The sequence below is a fragment of the Triturus cristatus genome, chromosome 1_2 (genome assembly GCF_964204655.1).
Source record: "Triturus cristatus chromosome 1_2, aTriCri1.1, whole genome shotgun sequence".
NCBI classification, from domain to species: Eukaryota; Metazoa; Chordata; class Amphibia; order Caudata; family Salamandridae; genus Triturus; species Triturus cristatus.
The window spans coordinates 438,722,713-438,746,280 of NC_140580.1; the positions used below are offsets into that span (position 1 = coordinate 438,722,713).

The 23,568-nt window shown below is 46.0% G+C and overlaps 1 protein-coding gene across 7 annotated transcripts in view; it reads right to left on the bottom strand.

Annotated features, from left to right (window-relative positions):
* The window catches only part of PLCE1 (phospholipase C epsilon 1), a 932,976-nt gene that overhangs the window by 82,195 nt on the left and 827,213 nt on the right, over positions 1 to 23,568 (bottom strand). For all 7 annotated transcript variants that reach the window (XM_085605968.1, XM_085605952.1, XM_085605960.1 and 4 more), the window contains 2 exons: positions 19,143 to 19,271; positions 4,304 to 4,513 (listed from right to left, as the gene is read on the bottom strand). In XM_085605968.1, the coding sequence (XP_085462094.1) occupies positions 4,304 to 4,513; positions 19,143 to 19,271 (339 nt within the window). The remainder of the gene's footprint in view (positions 1 to 4,303; positions 4,514 to 19,142; positions 19,272 to 23,568) is intronic.

Sequence of the window (23,568 nt, forward strand, 5' to 3'; positions counted from 1 at the left end):
GCGGAGGAGCGTCGCCTCACTACTTTAAAGCAGTGCAAAATAAAAATAAAATGATAACAAAACGTTATTATCATTTTATTTTTAGTATTGCAGTTACACTGCAGCCAGCAAGGTTGTTGGGGTGAGGCGGGCCGGGCTCCCCTGATGTTGAAGGAGGAAAAGTGATGGCTGCACCTTAAATTGCGCATCACTGTTTGGCCGGCCGTCTCGTGCCGGCCAAACCGCCATGCGCACTGTGCATGTTCTCCACAGGCTGTTTTATACAGCCTGGGTGGAGAACATGCACTGCCTCCAGGCCCCTGTCAGACCAATCACAATGCTACTGTAAGGCAGAGTTGGGACTGGTCAAGGGATTCTGGCAGACTGTGCTATTTCTGGCTCCTGCATTGAAGGCGAGAAAGCGGTTGGCGACGGTGACCCTAGGTAAGTTTTCTTTTTTTTCTTTCCTGCCCACTTTTCCCCCACCCCGCCATCATTCCCTACCAGCCGCCATCGCTCACAGGTCTTACGCAGCTGATGCAGTTTTTCTAACACAGTTCTAGAAAGCGTTCTGATTATGGTGCCTTGAGGTGCACATTTATACCTAGCACCAGCTAGTAGGTGGAGATGACTCCTGGCTCTTCCCTAACGAACGTGGTAAAAGTTCCCATCCACCCAAACCTATCCACATTTGCAGCTGTTCCTGTTTTCCCTACTGCAAACAATAGCATAGTGTACTTTATCCCCCAAATCCAAGAAACCCTTCTCCACTTGTGCAGTCTCTGTGCTCACCCAGAGGAGAGGCTAGGGTAATGAGCAGTCCCCTCCTTTGTGGTCACTGAACTCCCGTTTTGGATGTAGCTTTACTACCACAGGATTTGGTGCAGGCCTGACTATGGGGACAAAGGCTCAGCCTTTCCAGATGCCACTTGACATTTGCTTGTGACAATGTAGGCCCCTTTGATGTTCGTTATGTTCCTGGGCCAACCCAAACTGGTCTTCGTGCCAAGAGCAGAAAACACCTCCACACTCCCATGCCATTGCCCCTACTGTGGAAGCAGTTTTCACAGCTCATTAAGGTCAAGCACTTGATTAACAGCCGCTGGAGAGCTAATGTAAATTAGCCTTCAGGAGATTCTGGCAGGGACAAGGTAACATTCTAAAAGTTAATTTTCCTAAATATTGTAGTAAAAATCCAACTTAAAAAGAGTAGCTAAATTATTTTTCTACTTGGTCCCAAATTTGATACACAATTAATATTTTAGTCTTCACTCTAGTTTTCCTTATAGGACAGTCAGAGCCTTCCACAGTGAAAATAGCTTCTGGGAGTTTGTCACTGCAGGAGCATGGTAACTGTAGGAACAGGTCTCTTTTTGCATGGTCAAACCAATTTTGGAGTACTTTATTTTTTTCTTTTACTCTGTGCACTGAGACCCTACTAACCAGACGACAGTGCACGGACTCGAACCCTTAAAAAAATGACTAAATTGGCTATATGCCTAATTAGCATATTTAACTTACCTATAAGTTCCAAGTCTCTGGTACAAAGTGTATCCAGGGCAATAAGATGTAACTAGTGAGCTGCAGCATTCATTGTGCCACAACTAGAGTAACAATGTAAAACATGACGGCAAGCTTGCCACCCGTAACCTGGCCAGGGCTGGCTTTAGCGTGGGTAGAGCCTGGTACGCACAATGTTTGTTGGAGTCCCCATCCATGGTGGAGGTGGTGACCACCTCCACCAAGGATTCCCTCAATAACACCTTTTAACAGTGCCTCTCAAGGCTCCATACCAACACTCTTTCAGATGCATTTAATTAGTTATATAGCACCACTCATATCATTGAAGGGTGTCAGAGCACTTAGCATCACACACACATTACACAGAGACAATCAATCATACGTGTGTAAATCAGCGTGTATGAAATGTTACATAAGTCAGAGGACTACAAGGTGTAGGAGTGACATCCATACTGGTAGGCAGAATACTTTAGGAGGGCTTGGTCTGGAGAAGCACAAACTCAGAATTATAAACGGAACACTTTAGTTGGGGGTTCTCTTTAATAATAAGAATCGGTTTCTACCCAAATGACCCTTTTTCTCAACATTAATCTATGCTTTAATCTATAATCTGCAGTACGTATAGCAGTTCTTTGATGACAGTTAATCATTCACTGTTCAATATTAGGATTATAACTTATAAGTTGTAAGTAACAAAAGGATCTCTCTTACAAAACCAGTAACCCACTGACCTATTTACATTATATGCACTTTGTGATCGGCTTGGTATACATTCTTCGCAGGAGGCATATTAATCCTCTGAGCTATTTTATGATCAGTCAAAACCTCAACTAGACAAAACTGATCTCTCTCTACAGGACGAACATTAATCACCGGAGTAATCTTGATATTTTTATTGTTGCCTGGAAATTGCAGGAGGCACGGAACGCGGGCAGCAGGTGCTTTTAAAACCAAAATAAGCTTGCCAACATGGCATCCACTGAAGACAGCAACTGGTATTATGACTCCAGTCGCACCGCCCTAGAGCTGGCCCTGAACCTATCTGTGCAGGTTTAAACTGAAAATTTGACCTGTCAAAGTCTTGAGTACTCGAAGTGCAACTCCTGTATGCCAGGAGGGAGTCGTGGAGGAAGATGGGGGGCCATTAACAGTGAGCCACTGGGAATTCGAAGCTGCTACTGTGCCATCGGAATTTATGTAGTACCCCAGGTCTGAACGGAGACAAACAATACTTACCGTGACAACAGAGGAGTGCCATGGAGGTCCAGACCCCGTGTTGACTGCAAATAGACTATCACTCATCGCTGGCACCAGTCGAAGTAGATTTGTGAATGTTTCTGGGCCTTCTGTCTTGTCTCCAGCAGGAGCTGATAGGACTGCACTTCGAGTCGCAGGGACCTTGAGGGGGGAGGTGAAGGGGTAGATGGGGAAGGAGGCTGTGGAGACCTGCTCTGAATGAAGCACCGAACGTGCTGGGACTCTTTTGACTTTGAATAGCCACTGTGAGACTTCAAAGACTCGTATTCTCTAGTGGAGCCTAGCCTGTATATTGCATCAAGTAAATGGGAATAATCTGGTCTGTAGCTAGAAGAGTGGGACGCTAATGGCCTCAGGGACTGTGCTAGAATGCAGAAATTAAGAAGAGTATGTTATTACTTAGTGTGTACCGTATTTCGAATTGAGTGTGTTTATAAATACTAGATTTTATAAAAAGCGAGAATTTGGCAGGACATTCAATTATTATGGGTGCTGAACCTACACTGATTTGTGAGCATGTGTTCGCCCTACACCTACCTACTTCCCAAGAAACCTTGGACTGCTCAACTTACGTTATCACTAAGAATTAAGTGCAGATGAGGTGCTTGCCCGAGTTACTCAGAGCCCATAGTATGAGCACCCCGGGCATCAGCAGTAAAAGGCCACAACCACTAAGGTTGGGCCCAGTAGCTCCTGTTTACCCGATGGACTTTTGAAAGGGGTTCTGACATCATTAATTAATATTAATATTTAAAAGGAAGGTTTTCCCCCTGTCAAAAGGGTTATTTTTTTCACAGGTCGGGCAGCAGGTTTAAACTGCATGAGTCAGGCTACAATTATAGGCCTGAAGCCACGTTTCCTTGTCGCAATAGTGGATGGCACAATAGGTGCTTAAGTCCACAGGTGACATATAACTTTCAATGCCATTGATGCAGTTTCTACAGCATATACTATAGCCTCATAGGAGAGGTAAATATGCCAAATCAGGGATTAGTCTATTTCTACATGTGTTAGTGGCCAGAGCACATACACTGTGCACGGGACTGCAGTGCCCCAGTGATCAGAGTAACAACCAGCAATAACATTGAGAAGAAATAAATGGGAGTGAACAAGTAAAAAGGTGCATTTTCTCACACTGCTTAGGATATCTTTAAAATGTTAAGCTTAACTAAAGATTTTATATAGTTGTAGAGAAAGCCAGTTCACATATTATCAGACTCTGCTTCTTTCAATTAGCCTCTTTAAATACCCTTCAGTACCCCGAACTGTAATCCATCAGGCACTGCCCATGTGCAGTTATGACTTGAGTTATGGCAATGAGCTAGAAGTTTATATATTCAAATTACTGTTTCAGAGGTCTCTGAAGAAGTCTAAGGACTTCAGCAACATGAGCTTGAACAAGTCCAGTATGTTGGTTTACCAAGAACAGCAAGAGCGTTTTAGCTACAATGCTGCATGCACTACACAAAGCCAATTCCAAATGTACATTATTCAGTCATTACTTTAATAGAGTTTTAAATTGTAAATCATTAATGAACAAACTTACCTCTTCTCGCATTTTTAGAAGAATTCTCCCCAAGTATCCTTCTTCTGGGAACCAGCTGTTCAGAATTTGTAACATTTCTTCCTCTGGATTGATCACTCTCTGGAATGGTGGCTTCCTGCATTCATTCTTGTCTTTAGATATGAAACATTTCTCTTCCATCAAATAATGATCTATGGCATTAGAGTCAACCCTTCTGAAGGTAGCTAGAACCTTGGAGGCAAAGTAAAGGTAACTATATCACAGCATATTATGCAATTTACAATTATTCAGTCCTGTGAAACTTCAAATTCATTCATGCAAAGATGACTGCAAAGCAGGCACATTTGTTGATGATTACTGGACAAAATATGGAGCAATTACATTATTACATAATAAAGGAAGTCACTTACCTTGAAGCACAAGCTTCCCACCTTCAGTAACAATTGTTGAGGTGCATACTTTACTTAAATGCATATTCATTATCTCTTGAACCTCATCTCTTGCATCTCCTACAGGAGCCAGACTGGATCCAGACAAGCTGAAACACTTCTCCTGTGCCAGTATGGGGTGCTTGGTTTCATATTGACGCAAGACGTCACCCCATATGTGATATCACTGTAGCCATAAAGAGGCTACCCTGGCACCCTGACATTAGTTCCTTGTCGGTTTTATCCACATCCTGAGAGGTGGAGAAAAGGCTAACAACATTGACAAAATGTTGTGCAGTGTACCAAAATCTAAATTGGAGGCTTATTATTGTACCTAAGATCACTCCTCAGAATGGGGAGGTAGACAGGATGGAGACAAATCTGCACATACATAAAGTATCCACTAGAAAGATCATAACTGTATGTAAGTAATTTGTTCTTTGGATGTATGCTTCTACCTGCAGATTCCTCACTTCTTCAAGCAATACGCAAGCCCCAGCCCCTCAAGTGGTTGGTCTGAGGAGATCATCACACCAGCACAGATTTGGCAAACCCAACAGACTTCTGAGTCGAGGGTGTGCTGTCTTGTGAAGGTGTAAAATGAAGTCCACGTAGCAGCCCAACAAACGCCCAACACAGGGATTGCCATGGGAAAAGCAGAGGAGAGGCAGCTTTCACCCTGCTGGAATCGACCCAGATACTTTCATGGTGTTTCTTCTTGGCAAGTGCATAACAGATCATATTAGGCAACCTCATCCTTCTTGGCACCAACATAACCAAAAAACTGCTGTTCATCTGCCCGAAATTTCCAGGTGCTATCCAAGTAAAAGCTGACAGCCTGCAGGGAGCCCAAATGGTAAAGCTTCTCCTCCTTTGTGGTGGAATGTGGGTCTGGATAGAAGGAAGACATGGTGATTGATTAACACATGTGGAACGGAGTAATAACCCTTGTGAGAAACGAAGCCTTTACCCTGCAAATTAGCTGACCCCAAAACATAAAATTGCCTGGGGAACGCACAAACAAAGCCTGGAACTTACTAACATGTTGAGCGGAGGTGACAGGAATCAGAAACAGTGTCTTAATAGCTAAGACTCACAACAGTGAGCCTTAAGGGGGTCAACGTCCTCCCCAATGCACCAAGACCCACAATGGGACTAAACGTTAATGACAGATTTTATGGAGGTGTGGTGTGTTGAAAAAATTACATCCGCCACCTCTACAAGTAAATCAAATAAACTCTGTTTGCCCCACTCAATTTCCAAGTATGAAGGTGGAGGCTCTGGACATTGGGATGAAAGACTTGCCCCTTCGAACGTGAGATAAGGTCTACTCTGAGTGTAAGTGCGAGAGGGGAATACAGAGACAAACCCAGCAGATCCGCTGAAAATCATACCCTCTTCCGCCATTCTAGCACAATCAGAATCATCTGGTGCAATTTTCTCAGAATCTCCTGAAACTCCAGTAAATTGATATGAGACCACTGCTCCGCTGGAGACTAGAGTCTCTGATCTTCAAATCCTCCAGACGTGAAACCCACCCTAGAGTGGAAGCATCCATCAAAAATGTGGACACTGCTGGTCGAGAGCAGAAGGGTCTCCCATCAGTGAGATTCCCCATCACTGATCATCACTGAAGGTTGTTTGCAGCCTACAGGGAAATATGGGTGCTGTCCTACAGGCCACCCCAATGCTGAACACAGTAGGAATGGAGGAGGCACCACTGGAGTGCACACGTGCATGATCAACCAGATGCAGAAAGTTAGGAGTCCTAACAGGTGAAGGATTGTCAAGGGAGGATGAAAAGCTCCACTCGAAATAGCAGGATAATATCCTGAATCCACTGAGGATGCGGGAAGGCCTAAAGAGACATCTTCTCCAACACCGCCTGAATGAAAAGGAGGCCTTATGACAGCTCTAGGTGAGATTTGGACAGGTTGATAGAAAACCTCAAGTTATACAGTAGAGAAACCTTGACATCCAAGTGGTCTGACACCAGCTGTGGCAATTCCACCTTCAGCTGAAGGTGAAGGTAGTAGCAAACTTCTTCAGAAAAGCCTACAGAATGAAGCCACAACAGTGGACAGCAACCAATGAGCTCATCAACCAGGATTCCTTTACCTCACTCTGCTCATGTCAAACAACTACAGTAAAATGATTCTGAATATGGTCCAGAAGATCGGGCTTGACCATCTGCACCATCTTCTAATGCACATAAAAATACCCTGCCAAAAACAGATCACATTGTTGGATCAGAGGGCAAGATTCTCGAAGAAGAAAAACTTTTCCCCCATGACTCCATCTGCTTTGACTCAAGGGCAGCAAGTGTGGTGAGGAAGGTGCCAGAATACTGCTTGGAGCAGGATAAAGCCTACACTACAAGACTCTAAGGGGAGAGGTGAGCAGACAGAAAATAGAGAACTATTGGCAGTGGATGATGGCAACAGGAAACCTGACAGTTCATTGCAGTGGCAGAGAATGGTCTGTTCCATGCAACAAGCTTAGGCTCCATCAGTCACTTCCTAAACTATGATAATGGCCCAGAAGCTGAGGGAGGCTGGCTGGAAAATCTCCATAAAGAGATTAGCCTTATTTCCACTGGAAGAGTCAACACAAAAATTCTGCTGCCTTTTTAGGACCGTTGTGAAAGAGCCCATCTACTTCAAGTGAGGTCCCGAAAAGCAAACCAAGAACAATTTGGTGAGGTATCGAGCCCACAAGCATTCTGAAGGGCTAAATACTCCACAGCTGTTTTACCATTAGGAGCAACCACATTTCCCACCTCACTACTGTCATCGTCATCATGACCATTGATATCTGCCCTTTGTATATGGTCTGAGCAAAAAATGTCATCAAGCCTGTTGAAATACTCAACTCTAGGTAAAGGCATGTACTGATGCCCCTCCATGTACCTTGATTCCTCTACACGTCTCTGGACCTACCTCCCAGAGCACATGAAGATAGCCTTGGTTTTTGGAAGTGGCACTAATGTTAGTGCTAGCATCGAAGATGGTGCTGACGCCAGTGGAGACACCACTGGCATTGCCTTAGGTGGTGAGAATGACAGAGCTGAGATGCCAGAGAGAGGCGTCGACTGGTGCCAAGGGAGGCCACGCTGGCAGAAGTCCAATCAGAGGTCCCAAGGATTCCGCGAGGCACTAAGGCAAATCAGGGTGAACCGAACAATGGCGGAATAACACTAACATGGCTGCGTAAAAGCCATAACCTGTGCTAGGTGCTGGGAACTCCAGGAATGCAACTGGTGATACAAGGCCTGAGGCTGGAGCCAGGGCAGAGGTGAAAGCTGCACTAGAGTGCTATCCACTCACTCTGGTTTTGACGAAGACACCAGCGCTGGAGTCGAGGAGTGATGTCATTGATCTGGAGCATACCGCTATACTGGAAAGGATGCCTGGATGCTGTGGAATCCCTTTCATTGTGCTTTCTGGACTTCGTTTTTGCACAACCTCCTGAAGACGCCTAATTCCACAACTTGCTGGTCAAAGGCAAGGATCTAGAGCAAGACCTGGAGCCAGACATGGAGTGGGATCAGTACTTACCCTAGTGGCCGTCGCATATCCGCATCACGAAGAGTCTTGCCTTATGCTCCTTAATGGCACTGAAGTACATGAGCCACACTGATAACATGACTGAATCGCGCTTAGGCTCCAAGCACCACAAGCAGTCCTGTGGGGTCTTAAATAGACCACTGTCTGTGGCAGGAGAGACAGGGTTTGAAACTTGACTTTGGGAGGAGACATCCTTGTACACTGTAAAAAGGTACATACGGCATGCTGAGAAAATTGTATAGGCGTTGGTCTCACCTTGATAAATGTATGACTACAGGGAGCCGCTCTCACTGCCACACCTTTTCCAGCAACTACTACAGTGAAACTCTGTATTTCCGCAGTGTGTTTTGAAGCCCCCAGACCAGATTGGGTCAAATCTCAAACTACCTACAAAGGAAGGTAGGAGAGTAGGGGAATCAAAGGGATCTTAGGTTCTGATGAAAGCCGCAAAGTCCCTTTTAGGACCGAAACATGTTGACAGACATGCAGATAGGAGGGGTGGGGGGTTAATAACTCTCTCCGACACGACCATCCTATATACATTTTTAATCCTGACCAGGAAGTCCAGGAATAAAATTGACAGCGGATATTCCTGAGCCAGTTTAAACTCTAATTTATACACCATTATTCTTTTCTGATCCTTGAAAATTTGTGTTTGTATTGTCTTCTCCTCCGTTTTGCTCCACACCAGGCGTTGGTCTGCGCAGGGGTGTTGATAGCAAAGCCCGATGATGAAGCAAGCCACAATTTGTGGGTGAAGCCAGTTTTTTTTAAAAAAATGAAGCACATGACACATACTACATTAATTATCTGTTCCTTTGTGCTCCTACTCCTCTTTTGTATGGCTGGATGTTTGTTGGGGAGGTTGGTGTAGGAGTTTTACCTCTTCTCCCATAATTGTGTGTGATTTAGGGTCTGAAATAGACAGCTGTCTGTGACAGGAGAGTCAGAGTTTGAAACTTGACTTTGGGAGGAGACATCCTTGTACACTGTAAAAAGGTCGAATATTTGTAAAAATGTTTCAAGGGCAGCTAATTCAGGTCTGAATTGAAGAGTGCTGAAAAACAGGAACTGACATCAGGATTCCATTTGCATGGCTCAGATGTCATGTCTGGGGTGAAATCCGGAATTAGGAGAGCCATTCCAACTCTTCTAGATCCAGTCTGGTACTTTGAGGAAATTCAGGAAGCAAGGAATCAAGAGGTGAGGAATCTGCATGTAAACATATCCAGCAGAAGAAACAAGATGTATCCCGAAAGACTAAGTCACATTGCATATTTTTAATTCTTTGAAAATTTACCCTGCACTAATCAGAGGACCTTTCACAGTTGGTAATGAGTGGGTTCTAGTTAGACCTATTTGTTCCTGCCCCGGTGTAATTTGTTTACTTGACAGTATGGTCAGCATCACATAAAAGCCATTTTTGTATGCCATACAGTCTGACTAGTCTGTGGCTTTCCAAGCCGAGACATTATGCATTATATATTACACCTAACAGCAACACTTAAAGAGTTTTGGAAGTTAAAGATGTTCGAAGGCTGCTGGCCCCAAAGCAGAACAATAAAGCTGCTTTGGGTGTTCAGCAGTAGAATATGTGGGAGAGCAACATGTGTCTAGATGTTCTCAGAAAAGATAAATAAACAATAGTCCAGATGTAACTGGAATGACTAATATTCGAAAGTCTAGTTTGTAATCTTGTCTAGGAGGAGTGGTAAAGTGAGGTGCATTGTCAGAGAGAGGGGGAATAGGACAGCTATTTAAAGGCTTGAGCAGATAATTCTTGGAAAATCTGCTTGGCAATGCATGAATTTATGTAGTTGTCCTGGGAGTGAAGTACAATAGTGGATGTACTTAAGCAGAAGTCAGATAGTCAGTACTGAAAGGAAGTTAAACAAAGTATTGAGATGCAACTGAATAAGTAAACAAGATTGATGCAATGATTCAGAATTGAGATCTATGCGACACATGCTACTAACCGTACAGAGTACTAAGCAAACTAGGCAAGCAATCTGTTGTTAGCGAATCATTTGAAAGGAAACAACTGTGAACCAAGAATGTGACTGGTAACAACCATTTGATCTGTTGATTTTGCATTAAAAACAAAGATTTTTAAAAGGAAAGAGATATCATAAAAATACAGAGATAAGGAAACAGATTGTGGTTCAGCAGCAAAATAAATGTAGGACACAAAATGCAACCTTCTCTTTAGAGAAAACTCTAAAGTGTAAACCTACTGCAAGAACAAGGTGAAGTGCAATAACATTACAAGCTAATATATTATACTAAGCTTTGCTGCCTAAAACAGAAATCCAAGATTGGGGCACACATGTTTAAATCGATTTCTTAGCTTGTGAACTAGTCCTCTGTTGAGGTCAGGATGAAAAGAAACATGTGAGGCAGGGATAACATACTTTTAGTCCTTCAGTAATGAAATGTTGAGATATACTACAACATACACACAATGATATTTGTACACAAAGGATGGAAAGCATGAAGGTAATACAGACACAATACATGCCTGGTAACTGATTCAAAGAAAACAGCACATATGATGAGCACAGCAAAACGTACAACACAAATGGGACTATGCCTGTATAGTAAACACATAGGGGTGTGAACTGACAATTACACATGCCAAATCTACAGTGGCTGAGCATCAAGCTGGTAGGTAATATCATGTCCATCCATATTGGCAACATGAAGCTGTACAGTTTTCATTATGTTCATGTCAGTTTACAAACAAGTAATGGATGTTCCTCAATTTCATGTCATACAGGTTGATACTATGGATACTGGTCATTATGTCTAACCCCAAACCTTTTGTCTCCTTCAGCCCTTTACTCACTGTGTAACAAAGGATAGGAAAAGCACTTAACATCCTAACAATGTAACCTTTCTCTAAAAGGCGCATCTCAAACAACAGCTACCGAGACTCTAAACTCCCAGCCAATTGAGTCTCCACCCCAGATTCAAAAACTCTCTGATGCTGAATCTCCCACTCATTCGGACGTGGAGGACCAACCTGGCCCTTCTGTGCAGCCAGGGCCGACAACCAGCGAGTCTCACTGGCCCCACCATCATAACTCCCACCCAGCAGCTACAACAACGCAGAGCACTGCCCCAACAACCTGTGGACCTAACTCGAACACCACCATCCCCTGCCCCACAGAACCCGTTCCGGAGGTGAGCAACAACAGCGCACTAACTGAAGATGTAGGGGACAGTGGGAGGGTGCAGGCACAGCCAAGGGAACAGGTGCAGGGGGAGGGGTGGGGGGGGGCAGGGCAGGCCGGGTGGGAGGGCCACTGGGAGACAACAATGTGAGACCACTGGACAAAATAGAAAAGGTAACTTAAAAATCTTCCCTGATCAAAATTCTGGACAAAACCTCACAAATGATTGAGAAGGGATTTGTTGCTATCATTGAAGTAGCAGAATGTGATCTACCTTCCATCTAGAACCCACTGGAAATGGAGAGGTGAGCTTGCACTGTTAATTTGATGTCTTCTCAGAGATATGAATCCTAAAGGCCAAAGGTACAAGCTGACGATGCCATTCAGGATTGCTGCAGAAAATGATTACTTTCATTCCATGTGGAAGTCCAGAATCTGACCAGCACATTCCTGACTGTGTAGGCCACTGCGCATCAATTACACCAATGGAACCAGCAGAGCTGAGGCAACATTGTACATAATGCCGAAATACTAACCAAAAACAGGGCAAATGGTACTTACCTCCAAAATCCACACATACAAATGATGACATTAACTGTGATGTGTGCCAAAGGTCTTTGGGGTCATACCTGATAGAGGGAGCTTGGAAAATGGAAAGGTGCTCAACGACACCACTCTCATATCCTACCAGAAGGAACACTCATATTGGGACCTACATTTAGCCTTGACAAAATGGTGTGGGATGCCCTCAACCTATCCTCCAGGTTAGCATACAGGCATATAGACTTGTAAACCCTAGGGTTTTATCATATGCTTACATAGTATATGTAGTGAAATAATACCAACATCACAATTGTATTGGCAAAGGTGACCATAAAGAAGGTTTATTGAATGAACAAATTAGGCTTTATATTATATTTCCTTCATCGTCAACATGATCAAGGGGCCAACATGGAATGGAGTCACCATCTTTGGTAGGAGGGTAGCCTAGGTACTGAGCACCAACTGGTCCTAAAGGATGTTACTTGCCTTCGATAACACCTAATCTTGTAGAGACAGGATCTGGCCGCAGATTCTTTGAACTATCCCTAGGCACCAGACTGGATACAAAAAATGTTACACAGTAGTAGCTTTGCGTGTCTGTAAGGGGCACTGAGCGACTCAGTAACTACGCTGTCTGTAGGAAGTGACGTCAACAGAGTCCATATAAGCCCTCACCAGATGCGCTGATGTCAGTTTCTTCTGTGACCCCTTTCTGCACTAAAACGCAGAGAAACTGCTAGGAAACAGTGTACCCAAAAATAATATTTTTGTAAAATGCCTGTTTCCTTTTTTTATTTTACTGAAAGGCACGAGGGTGCTCAGAAGGGATGTGAGAAAAGAAAGGACAAACCAGTTTGCAGAGTGGGGAGGAGGGCGGGTCGGTAAGGATTCTGCAGCTAGATCCCGTCTCTACCAGATAAGGCATAGGAGGAGGAGGAAGAGGAAGAAGAGGAGGAGGAGGAAGAAGAGGAGGAGGAAGAAGAGGAGGAGGAGGAGGAAGAAGAGGAGGAGGAGGAGGAAGAAGAGGAAGAAGAGGATGAAGAGGGAGGAGGAGGAGGGAGGAAGAAGAGGAAGAAGAAGAGGAAGAAGAAGAAGAGGAGGAAGAGGAGGAGAAGAGGAAGAAGAGGAAGAAAAGGGAGGAGGAGGAGGAGAAGAGGAGGGGGAGAAGAGGAGGAAGAAGAGGAGGAGAAGAGGAAGAAGAAGAGGAAGAAGAAGAGGAGGAAGAAGAGGAAGAAGAAGAGGAGGAAGAAGAGGAAGAAGAAGAGGAGGAGGAGGAATAGGAGGAGGAGGAAGAAGAGGAAGAAGAGGAAGAAGAGGGAGGAGGAAGAGGAGAAGAGGAGAAGAGGAGGAGGAGGAGGAGGAGAAGAGGAGGAGGAGGAGGAGGAGGAGGAGGAAGAGGAAGAAGAGGAAGAAGAAGAAGAGGAAGAAGAAGAGGAAGAAGAAGAGGAAGAAGGAGGAGAAGGAGGAGGAGGGAGGAAGAGGAGGAGGGACTGAAATCTGCCACTGTGGGAAAAACATGGGAAGACACCAACGGCCAGAAGAATAAATATGGTTGGGAAAGAACACTTCATATAATCAGAACACTACAGAGTACCCCCAACAGGAACCGGACCATTAGTGAACGGGGGAAAAGCCAAAGGACAATAGCTAATACCACTGAGCCAAAACTCTTTGCCATAGAAGTAAGCGTCGTAGCGAGCACCAACCAATGCTATGCGAAACTATGGCAAACAATAACAAGGATGGCCAGAGACCATCCGTGGTCATAGAAAACACGTAGAAAAGGAAGCGGGCCTTCTCAGACCATGCAACGTTGGAACCATAGATGAGGACTGGTAAGCAACTGCAAAGCAACAAAAAAGTGAAGGGTCCACCGGACACAAGGAAAACGGAAGCAAAAACGAATTCCCTCCTAGAAAGTCAGCATGACATGAACACCTACCCAAGAAGGGTACATACAAATGTTCAAAACAGTGGACATTGACCGAGATGTGGCAGCGGCGGCCTCGCAAAGCCACATGGTACCGTATAAAGGAATATAGGGAGTAGAAGATATCACCCATCCTGGAAAAAATGAAAGCAAAGGGATATAAACAACACTACAGACTGAATGGTGATAATCAGGCGTCTGAGAGATGACTGAAAGAGACATCAGCAGGCGAAAAATAACCTCTCTTGAACAGAGAAAAAAGACTATCAGGGACTGTAAAAAAGAGCAAGGTGAACAAAGGCCAACACAGGGTAGGCCTATCCAGATAACCAGTCTCCATCTTAAAAGAAAGAATAGCAGAGAATAATGGGATCTGGCTGAAGCCAGGGAGAAAGACAGAGTAATAGGTGTGGGAAGATCAACACCACAAGCAGAGGTCCACAACCAAACGATCAGTATAAGAACTGAAATAACAGATGGAGTGGCAGTGCATACAGCTGAACAAGCATTCAGGATACATACACAATGTGTTGATAGGAGACAGAACCGATAAACCCTGCGCAGAGCTACCAAAAGAGCCATAGCTCGCACAACAGAATCTGTGGTATCCATGCCACAGCGAATCAGCAATTTAGCTACCTGATGGCAATCCTGGAGCAGCTGAGTAAGAGTGTCCCATGTGTCATCAGGGATGGAGGGGAGAAGGCACGAGACCGAATCGCACAACATGTGAGAGAAAAAACCCAGAACACAAGCTGTATTAAGGGACCTCAAAGCGGAACATGTGGCTGAAAGTACAAGTTACTTAACTTCGGTAACGATTTATCTGGTAGAGATGATTCTAGCCACAGATTCCTTAAAGTAGAATCATCCCCAGGCGTGAGACTGGACCCGGAAAACTTTCTTGCCTAGCATCTCTGCGCGCCGGGGGGGGCGGTACCACGCGAAAGGAGGAGGAGGGTAAAGGACAGGTAATCCATCCGCAGACTACAGTGCCCCGGGGCGGGGGGCCATAACCTCCAAAAGGAGGAGGAAGTCAAAGGACAGGTAAAAGAACCCCTAACGAGGAAGACCGGTGGGGGTTCAGAAACTCCAGCAACAGAGGGAAAGAGTAAAAGAAAGCCCCCACGCTGGAGAGAAACCAGCTAGAGGGATGCCTGACTGGAAGAAAAGGAAGAGGACAGCCATTGAAGACAAGCCAGCCAGAGGGAGGCAACTGCAGAAACCCAAGAAGAGGATTCTCGCAGAACGGGGAGGAAGGGCGGGTCGTGAAGGAATCTGTGGCTATGATTGTCTCTACCAGATACATCGTTACCGAAGGTAAGTAAATTGTACATCTGATAGAGACTACTAGCCGCAGATTCCTTAACGTAGAATAGATACCCTAGCCATACCCTAGCCATGCCTGCGAGAGAGCCTCCCCACCAGGAGAGACACAGGGCTCCAGCAGGGAAGGCCAGGAAATCCTGAGACCAACCAAGGGAGAACTGCCCAACACCCCGCAGGGGCAGACAGTGCCCGAAAAGCCGCAACACAAGGACCACCTCAACCCTCAGGGAGAAGAGGTAGAACTGGAGGCAGGGCCAACTTGAAGAAACACATACACAGCGACAGAAAGAGCTGTACACACCCCAGCCGCAAGCAGCTGACAAGGCAGGGACGGCTGCACCACCAAAAGTGCAGACCGAAGAAGAAAGGCACAAGAGAATACAGCAAAGGCCATAAGGGTGTAGTAGAACAAACACGCCTGCACTGGCATACACAGCCAGCAGCAGACAACATCACGGACCGGTGCACCCAGGACAAGCTAGGCGCCGGCAGAAGGCAGAGGCCAGGAAGGGCCAAGAAGGGCCAGGACACGCCCCAAGGGAGGGGCCAGCACACACTGATCCACGAATGAAATGGAACCAGGCAGAAAGAAAGAGAGAGATGGGGACAGACCAAGCCGTCCACCAGGACACAAAAACCAGGGAAACCAGCGTCCCCCCAGAACACCAGACAGAGGACCAAGGCGGACAGAAGTGCAAACCGCTACAATGCACTGCCGCAGACATCAGGCCGGACCAGGCAAGCAACACAGCGATTCAGGAGAAGGATGGACCGGAGCGCAACGCCAGCCACTCCAAAACCATCAGCAAGAAGATCGCACCTGCGACATACCGTGACGCCACGGAGAGCAAAAGCTCGAAGGACGACCACACTTCCACAGCACATGATAGAGCTATGTAATAGCTACCAGTACCCCACATAGTCCCAGAACATGGGAACCCTCGTAGGAAAAAATTTCCACAGCAGAGGACAAACAGAAAAACCTGCAGAGAAAACCATAGACTGCTTACCAAGCAGCCAATAAAGAACACACAGAAGGCCTAATCTCAGGGCCTACACGGCTTACCAACAGCCAAAATCACAAGTCAAAAAAGGGCCGACCAGCAGTCAACAGCACCAAAGGCCTAACAATAGAACCTGAAGGCACATCAACTACACAGAACACACACAACCGAGGCTATTCGCGACAAGGCCCCAGGAAAACAACGGAAGAACACCTCCCAAAACACAGACTGACTCACAGGTCACTGAGGAGGAGGAGGAGGACGAAGCCCAGCAAGAAACCTCTGAATGGCAGAATCCGCAGGGACATGGAACAAAAGAGTGCCATCAAAGGGAAGGTCCACCAGCCGTTCCCTAACGTTCTCCAGGAACACACTATCCCGGAGCCAGGCATGTCGACGAAGGGCCACCGAAGAAGCCATGGCACGACCAAGCACCTCCGAAATGTCCAGAGCCGAGCGAAGAATAAAGGCCGCCAGCTCCTGGCCGTCCAACACATGGTGTCTCAGATCAACACAGGCACCCACCTGTGATGCGGCAGACATAAGGGACTCCGCCGAATCCCACAAGCAAGAAGTGGCCCTAGCTAATACACAAAGAGTGTTAAGGGCCTGCAAAGCCGCACTGGTGGAGGCGAAGATATTGCGCCCCCAGGAATCTAACCAGCGTGCCTCCCGCGACGGGGGGACAACACCGATGGCAGGGAGGGAAAGGCAGTCTGTAACAGAGGGCCCCTGGTAGAGGGTTGAAGGAAAAGACAGACAGGATCATGCGGCGCAGGACGGTGGCGGTGCAGAAGTGGCTGGGGCACCGGGTTCCCCGTGGCGGGCAGCCCCCAAAAGAGAAGTGTGGAGCAAAGCCTCGAAGGGAAGAAGCATCTCCCGACCACTAGAACCCTGATGGAGGACTTCCAGAAGATGTTCCGTGGGGAAATGGGCAGCTGGATCGCCCATGCGCAAGATACACGCAGCGGTGGAAACAGCCAGAGCAAAGGCAGCACTCGCCACTGTAGGGCCCCCCGGCAGGGAAAGCAGCTCCTCTGTGGGTGACAGCTGCAGGCTAAGGCGGCCGTCTCCCAGTCCAACCGGAGGAAGGAAAGGCCAAGTCCGGAAAGGGGGGATGGGGACCGAGGAATGGGGGACCTGAGGCACCTCTGGCAAAGACTGCGGCGGCGAAGGGCCGTCCTTAGAAGACGCCGGGGAAAAAGCCACGACACAGTGACCCGTCTCCGGAGAAGATGAAACAAACAGCTGCCGAACCTCCGGAGAAGAGGGGGCGTCCGAAGACGAATCGTTTACGTGTTTCGCCCAAACATGGGCTTCTTCAGGGCAAAGAGAGAGAAGAGTTAGGTTATGTCCTCGGTACGCAAACCCAAAAGAATGGCTGTATAAGAGCCACATTGACTTCGACCTGAAGACGCCAGGACGTTATCCAGACAACTCCGTATCGCACACACGGTGAATACCGTTTGAAGTATACCTCACTACTGAGTGTGGTTCTTCCCTTGAACTGAATAAAACCAACGAACCGCATAGCTTCCTCTCCCAGGCTCTTATACAGCCACTCTTTTGGCTTTGCGTACTGAGGACATAACCCAACTCTTATCTCTCTTTGCCCTGAAGAAGCCCATGTTTAGGCAAAATGCGTAGCCTGGTCCAATTGATCACATACCAAGCAAACCTGAAAATAAAACAACGAAAAAGACTCTATGCGGATGACCTTTCTTTCTGTGCTCAGTTGTGAAAATTGTCTTTCAACTATATTGCCTCTCATCCATTCAGTATATGTATTTTTGTTTATGATCAAGGGGCAGCTGATCATTTGCGGTGGGCAGTATCATTATACTTTGTGACTAGTCCAGGTTATGCAGTCTTCTATGACCAGGCTGCACTTTTTCTTTTTTGGAACTCATGTTTAGGACATGTTAAAAATTAATTGTATAGAGTGTGATTGAAAATAGAGGGATTTTGTTCAATATTTTGTGAACTAGATTGATCAATAAGCATTGTTGACCATCTGTGGATAAATTACAAGGAAGTTCCATGCTACAGCTCGGTACATTATAGGTTTTTTATTGTATGTATGATTGACAGTTAGGTTGCGGTATGGATGGTGTGTGAGATATGCGAGTGATCATGTATGTTTATTTTGAAGGGTGGAGGTGGAAAACTGCTTGAAAATTGTACGAATATAAGACATGCTTCGGGTATTTTTATTTAGAACCTGTATGGTATATATGTTATAAAAAGAAAAACACAGAGAGAGAGAAAAAAGATATTTAAAAGAAAAAAATTATGTATGAGAAATTGATTTGGTATGTTTTCTGTGGCCTGTATACACTGCAGACTCTACTTACAGAGCGTTATCTGGAGGTGGGTTCTCTTTTTGGTATGTATTGATTTATTTCCCTGTCCCGCTCCAATATCATTTCTTTCTGGGGAACCCCTTGATTCTTAAATTGGGGCAGCGTACCCTTGCACACAAAAAAGTTTGGGGATTCATGGGAATAATGAGGACATTTGGACCCAAACTCCGGACTCACGAAGGGTGCAGAAAGAAAGGAACTGATGTCATCAACAAGCAGAGGTGGTGCTTATATGCAACTGCACTATGTCACCTCTGGGGCGGTACGGAGTCACTGCAAAGCCACATGGTGCCACCTACTGGCAAGTGGGAGCACTGCTGAAGAAGTATCCATCGGAAATTACTGTTTTCCAAATCGTGCATTAAATCATTTTGTATGCAATACACTTATCAAATTGCTGGCAATTAAGCTCTAATTTATGCGCCGTATGACAATGCCTTCAGAACATAAATAACAGAGGAAAAAATCATCAATACATTTACAAATCAGTTATTCTGGTTATTAAGGAAAAATGTTGGACTTACTTGATGAAGAAGCTCCTTTGCTGTGGTTCCCCCACTCACAACGAACACTCTAAAAGGTTCAGGCCCCGGAAGCCCATGCACAGTCACCTTGAACTGCGTCAAGGCTTTCTTTTCCTCAGTGCTGAATAACTGTTCCACATAAAAACAACATTTTAAGTGAGACATTGTTATGTACTATTTCCATACATAAGCAATACTTCATTTATTTCCCTGGTACTCTCTTTAATATTCCACACACTCTCAACTTTCCATTTAAATGATAAATGCAAATAACCCTCGTAAGTGGGGGACAAGAAAAAAAGGGGGGTCCCAAAACACGTTTCCCCTATGTTATTGGAACACGACTACAGTCCAAACCGCTAAGCAGATTTACACCAAATTTGGCAGAAAGCTAAATGCTGGTCCAAAAAGCGTGCTTTTTGTGATTTGGTGTAAATCCGTTCAGTAGTTTCAGAGATATTCAAGTGTTAAAATTATAGATATCTGGTAGCCCAAAATCCTACTGAAATGCTACTGAAATTTGATTGGCTACCAACACTTCAACCAGGATGTGTTGGCAGCAATCATGGGCCTCGAAAAATTCCCCCCAAAAAGTTTTTTTAAAAAAGAAGAAAAGGGGGCAGGGTAGAAACACCCTGACCCCTTAGGCCTCTTGGGGGGTCCCACTAGGACCCACTCAGAGCCCCAAAAAATTATTTTTTTCTTTTTAATTTTCATTGGGATCCGCGGATCCAGCTGAAGAACAAGTTAGTTACCTTCGGTAACGCTTTTTCTGGTGGATACAGTATCTGCCTGTGGATTTCTCATCTTATGAATATCCCCCTGCGCCAGCATTCCGGAAATTTTTCGTAGCTCTCTGCACCGACGAGGTCGTCACATCGTCATGGCTCCGCACGCGACTCCGCATGACGTCACAGGAGCCATAAGAAGACCACGTCGGCGTGATGACGACAGTTCCACCCATTTTTTCCGTGCCACAGAGGCAAAACGGGTGGACCAACAGTGACAACGCATACATAGTATACAGAATTCACACAAATTCACTCAGTGTATAAAGAAATAAGAAAGCTTGCACTTCAAACAAGACAATAGTAAATAAACACTGGTAACAAAGTCTTGAGTACACATAATACGTCAAAAAAATAAAACCTCAGCTTTTATGGTATAAAAGGATGGACAACGGGGAGGTGGGTGGGTCTGTGAGGAATCCACAGGCAGAAACCGTATCCACCAGAAAAAGCGTTACCAAAGGTAAGTAACTTGTTCTTCTGATGGATACATCTGACTGTGGATTCCTCACCTTATGAGCAGAATCCCACAGCAGTACCTCTCCCGGAGGTGGGTGTCCACCCTTCTATACCAAAAAGTCCTGCAAAACAGAACGTGCAAAATGGCCATCCCTCCTCACTTCGGAATCTAAGCAGCAATGCTTCGCGAAAGTGTGGAGGAAGGCCCAAGTTGCGGCCTTACAGATGTCCAAAACACGAACACCTTTAGACAATGCCGAAGTAGACGATTTAGACCTGGTGGAATGAGCTCAAATGCCTACAGGAGGCTCCTTACCAGCCAGGGAGGCTCCTTACCAGCCAGGGAGTAGCATATCTTGATGCACAAGAAGATCCATCGTGATAAAGTGCGCTCGTGCACCGCCTTGCCCTTCATACAACCAGCATATCCAACAAAGAGCTGGTCATCCTGACGGAAGTCCTTTGTTCTGTCCAAATAGAAGCTAATCGCCCTCTTTGGATCTAAACAATGAAGTCTCTCCTCCTTCTTGGAAGGGTAAGGGGGAGGATAGAAAGTAGGAAGGGTAATGGACTGACCTAGGTGGAAGGGAGTCACCACCTTAGGCAGAAAATCAGCCCTGGTCCTAAGTACCATCCTCTTAGCATATATGGTCAGAAAAGGCGGCTTTGAACTCAAATCCTGGAGTTCACTCACCCTCCTGGCCGAGGTGATAGCTACCAGGAAGACCGTTTTAAAAGTTAAATGTCTTAAAGGACAACTATGCATCGGTTCGAATGACGAACCCATTAAAAAAGTTAACACCAAATTCAAGTCCCAATGGGGCATAATAAAGGGAGAGGGAGGAAACATGTTTGTCAGCCCCTTAATAAATCTTAAGACTATAGGAGACTGAAATCAAGAAGGCTGATCAGGTAAACACAAAAATGCCGACAAAGCCGACAAATACTCTTTTACAGAAGCCACAGCAAAACCCTGCTGGGGCAAATGAAGAGAAAAACAAAGAACATCAGATAGATGAGCTTTTAAGGGATCAATAGATTTCTCTCCGCACCACTTAACAAATTTAGACCACCTGTATGAAAAGACAGACTTGGTGGAGTCTCGCCTGGCCGATAATATAACGCCCACCACGTCAGGCGGGAGAGAAAAAGAATTCAAGTTGCCCCGTTCAATCTCCAGGCATGAAGGTGCAGGCTCTGGAGGTGGGGGTGTAGAACTTGCCCCTCCATCTGAGAGAGGAGGTCTGCCCTGAGAGGGAGACGGAGCGGAGGGTGTGACGAGTGGTGAAGAAGGTCCGTGTACCACACCCTTTTAAGCCAATCTGGGGCGATCAATATAACTTGGGCCCGGTCTTGGCGAATCTTCCTCAGAACCCGAGGAATCAAGGGTATCGGAGGAAACGCGTAAAAGAGTTGTGAGCCCCAACTCAACTGAAACGGGTCCCCCAACGCTCCCTGTCCCGGAAACTGCAGAATGACGGGCAGTTCGTGTTCTCGTGAGTGGCAAACAGGTCCACCAGAGGAGTTCCCCAAATTAGGATGATATACTGAACTACCTCCGGATGAAGCCTCCATTCGAGATTGGCGGAAAACTGCCGACTTAGACTGTCCGCACGAAGTTATTAATTTCCAGTCTTGTAGAAAATGGGTAAGCCGGCCTCCCACAGGACCCACATGATCCAGGATGGCGACCTAGGGTTGCTTTCCTGCATTACCGGGAGGGGGATGGGACATAGAGGAGGAGGAGGAAGAGGGATGTCGTCCAGCTCCACGAAGGCGACCTCTGCCTTTATCTCTGTAGGATTTATACAGAGGGTTTTGCTGCTGCTGTGGTTGTTGCTGAAGCTGACGGGAACGAAAGGAAGATTTACCAAAACCACTGTATCTTCTATAACCATACCCTCGTGACAGACTGTAAACCCAGGGATTTTGCTGTGGCTTTACTGTCCTTAAATCTCTGCAACGCCAAGTCAGCTTTTTCCCCGAAGCGCTTAGAACCTTCAAAGGGAAGATCCAAAAGTGCAGCTTGCACATCAGGTGAAAATCCTGAAGATCTTAACCATGCATGCCTCCTCGTAGCAATAGACGAACCCATCAACCTTGCCACCGAATCTGCAGTGTCCAGACCCAACTGGATTACTTGGCGAGCAGCCGCCTGAGAGTCCGTCAAGACCTCACTTAAATTGCTTCGATCCTCTTCCGATAGCTTAGGGAGAATCTGCTTGGCAGACTCCATAAGGGCGTGAATATATCTACCAAATAGACAAGTTGCATTGGTGGATTTCAATGCCATACTGGCCGACGAAAAAAACTTTCTTTGCCGATTGCTCAAGCTTTCTTGAGTCTCTATCAGCCGGTGCTTGAGGAAAAGAGCCTACCGAATGTTTTGAACATGAAGCTTGAACCACCAAACTTTGAGGTGACTGGTGAGAAGAAAGAAAATCAGGGTCTCCTGGTGCCGGTCTATATCTTATAGAAACAGATCTAGAAACTGCAGGAGCGGAAAGAGGATTACTCCAGACTTCGAATATCGGCTCCGTCAGGGCATCATTGAAGGGTAAAAGAGGTTCCACCACAGCAGAAGGAGAATGAAGCACCTCTGTTAGAAGATTAGGCTTATATTCAGCCATAGGAAGAAGTGGATCCAACAGTTCAGCTGCCTTCTGGATGACAACATGATAAGGAGCTACATCCTTAGAAGGAGAAGCCTTCTGCAATGCAAAATCCCCTTCTGAAGAGACATCCAAACCACTTGCTTCACACAAGTCTTCCAATAAGTCCTCAGACTCATAAATTTCACCTTCCTCCATGTCAACAGCCCGATATTGCTCCTCTTCAATCAGCCTCTGAGCTTCTCTTCTAGAACGCATACTCGGCGTCACCATCCGCGGCGTCGACGGCTCCAGCAACGGTGTCGAAGGAGGCTCTGTGACAGCGACCCGTGTCGAGCGAACTCTGGAAGAGGGGACGCCAGAAGGAGCTGGGGACTGCTCAAATAGCGTCGACACCCTCGGCGCCGGAAACTGCCATCGGCATATAAGGCATAAAGGGGGCCGGAGGATAATGCTGAGGCACACCCAAATTAAATACCAAAGGGCCCATGGGACCCGTAGGTGCTCCCGAGGGGCATGTGGCTCTGGTAAAAATATCATACATCGCATTCATGAAGCGTGACGGAT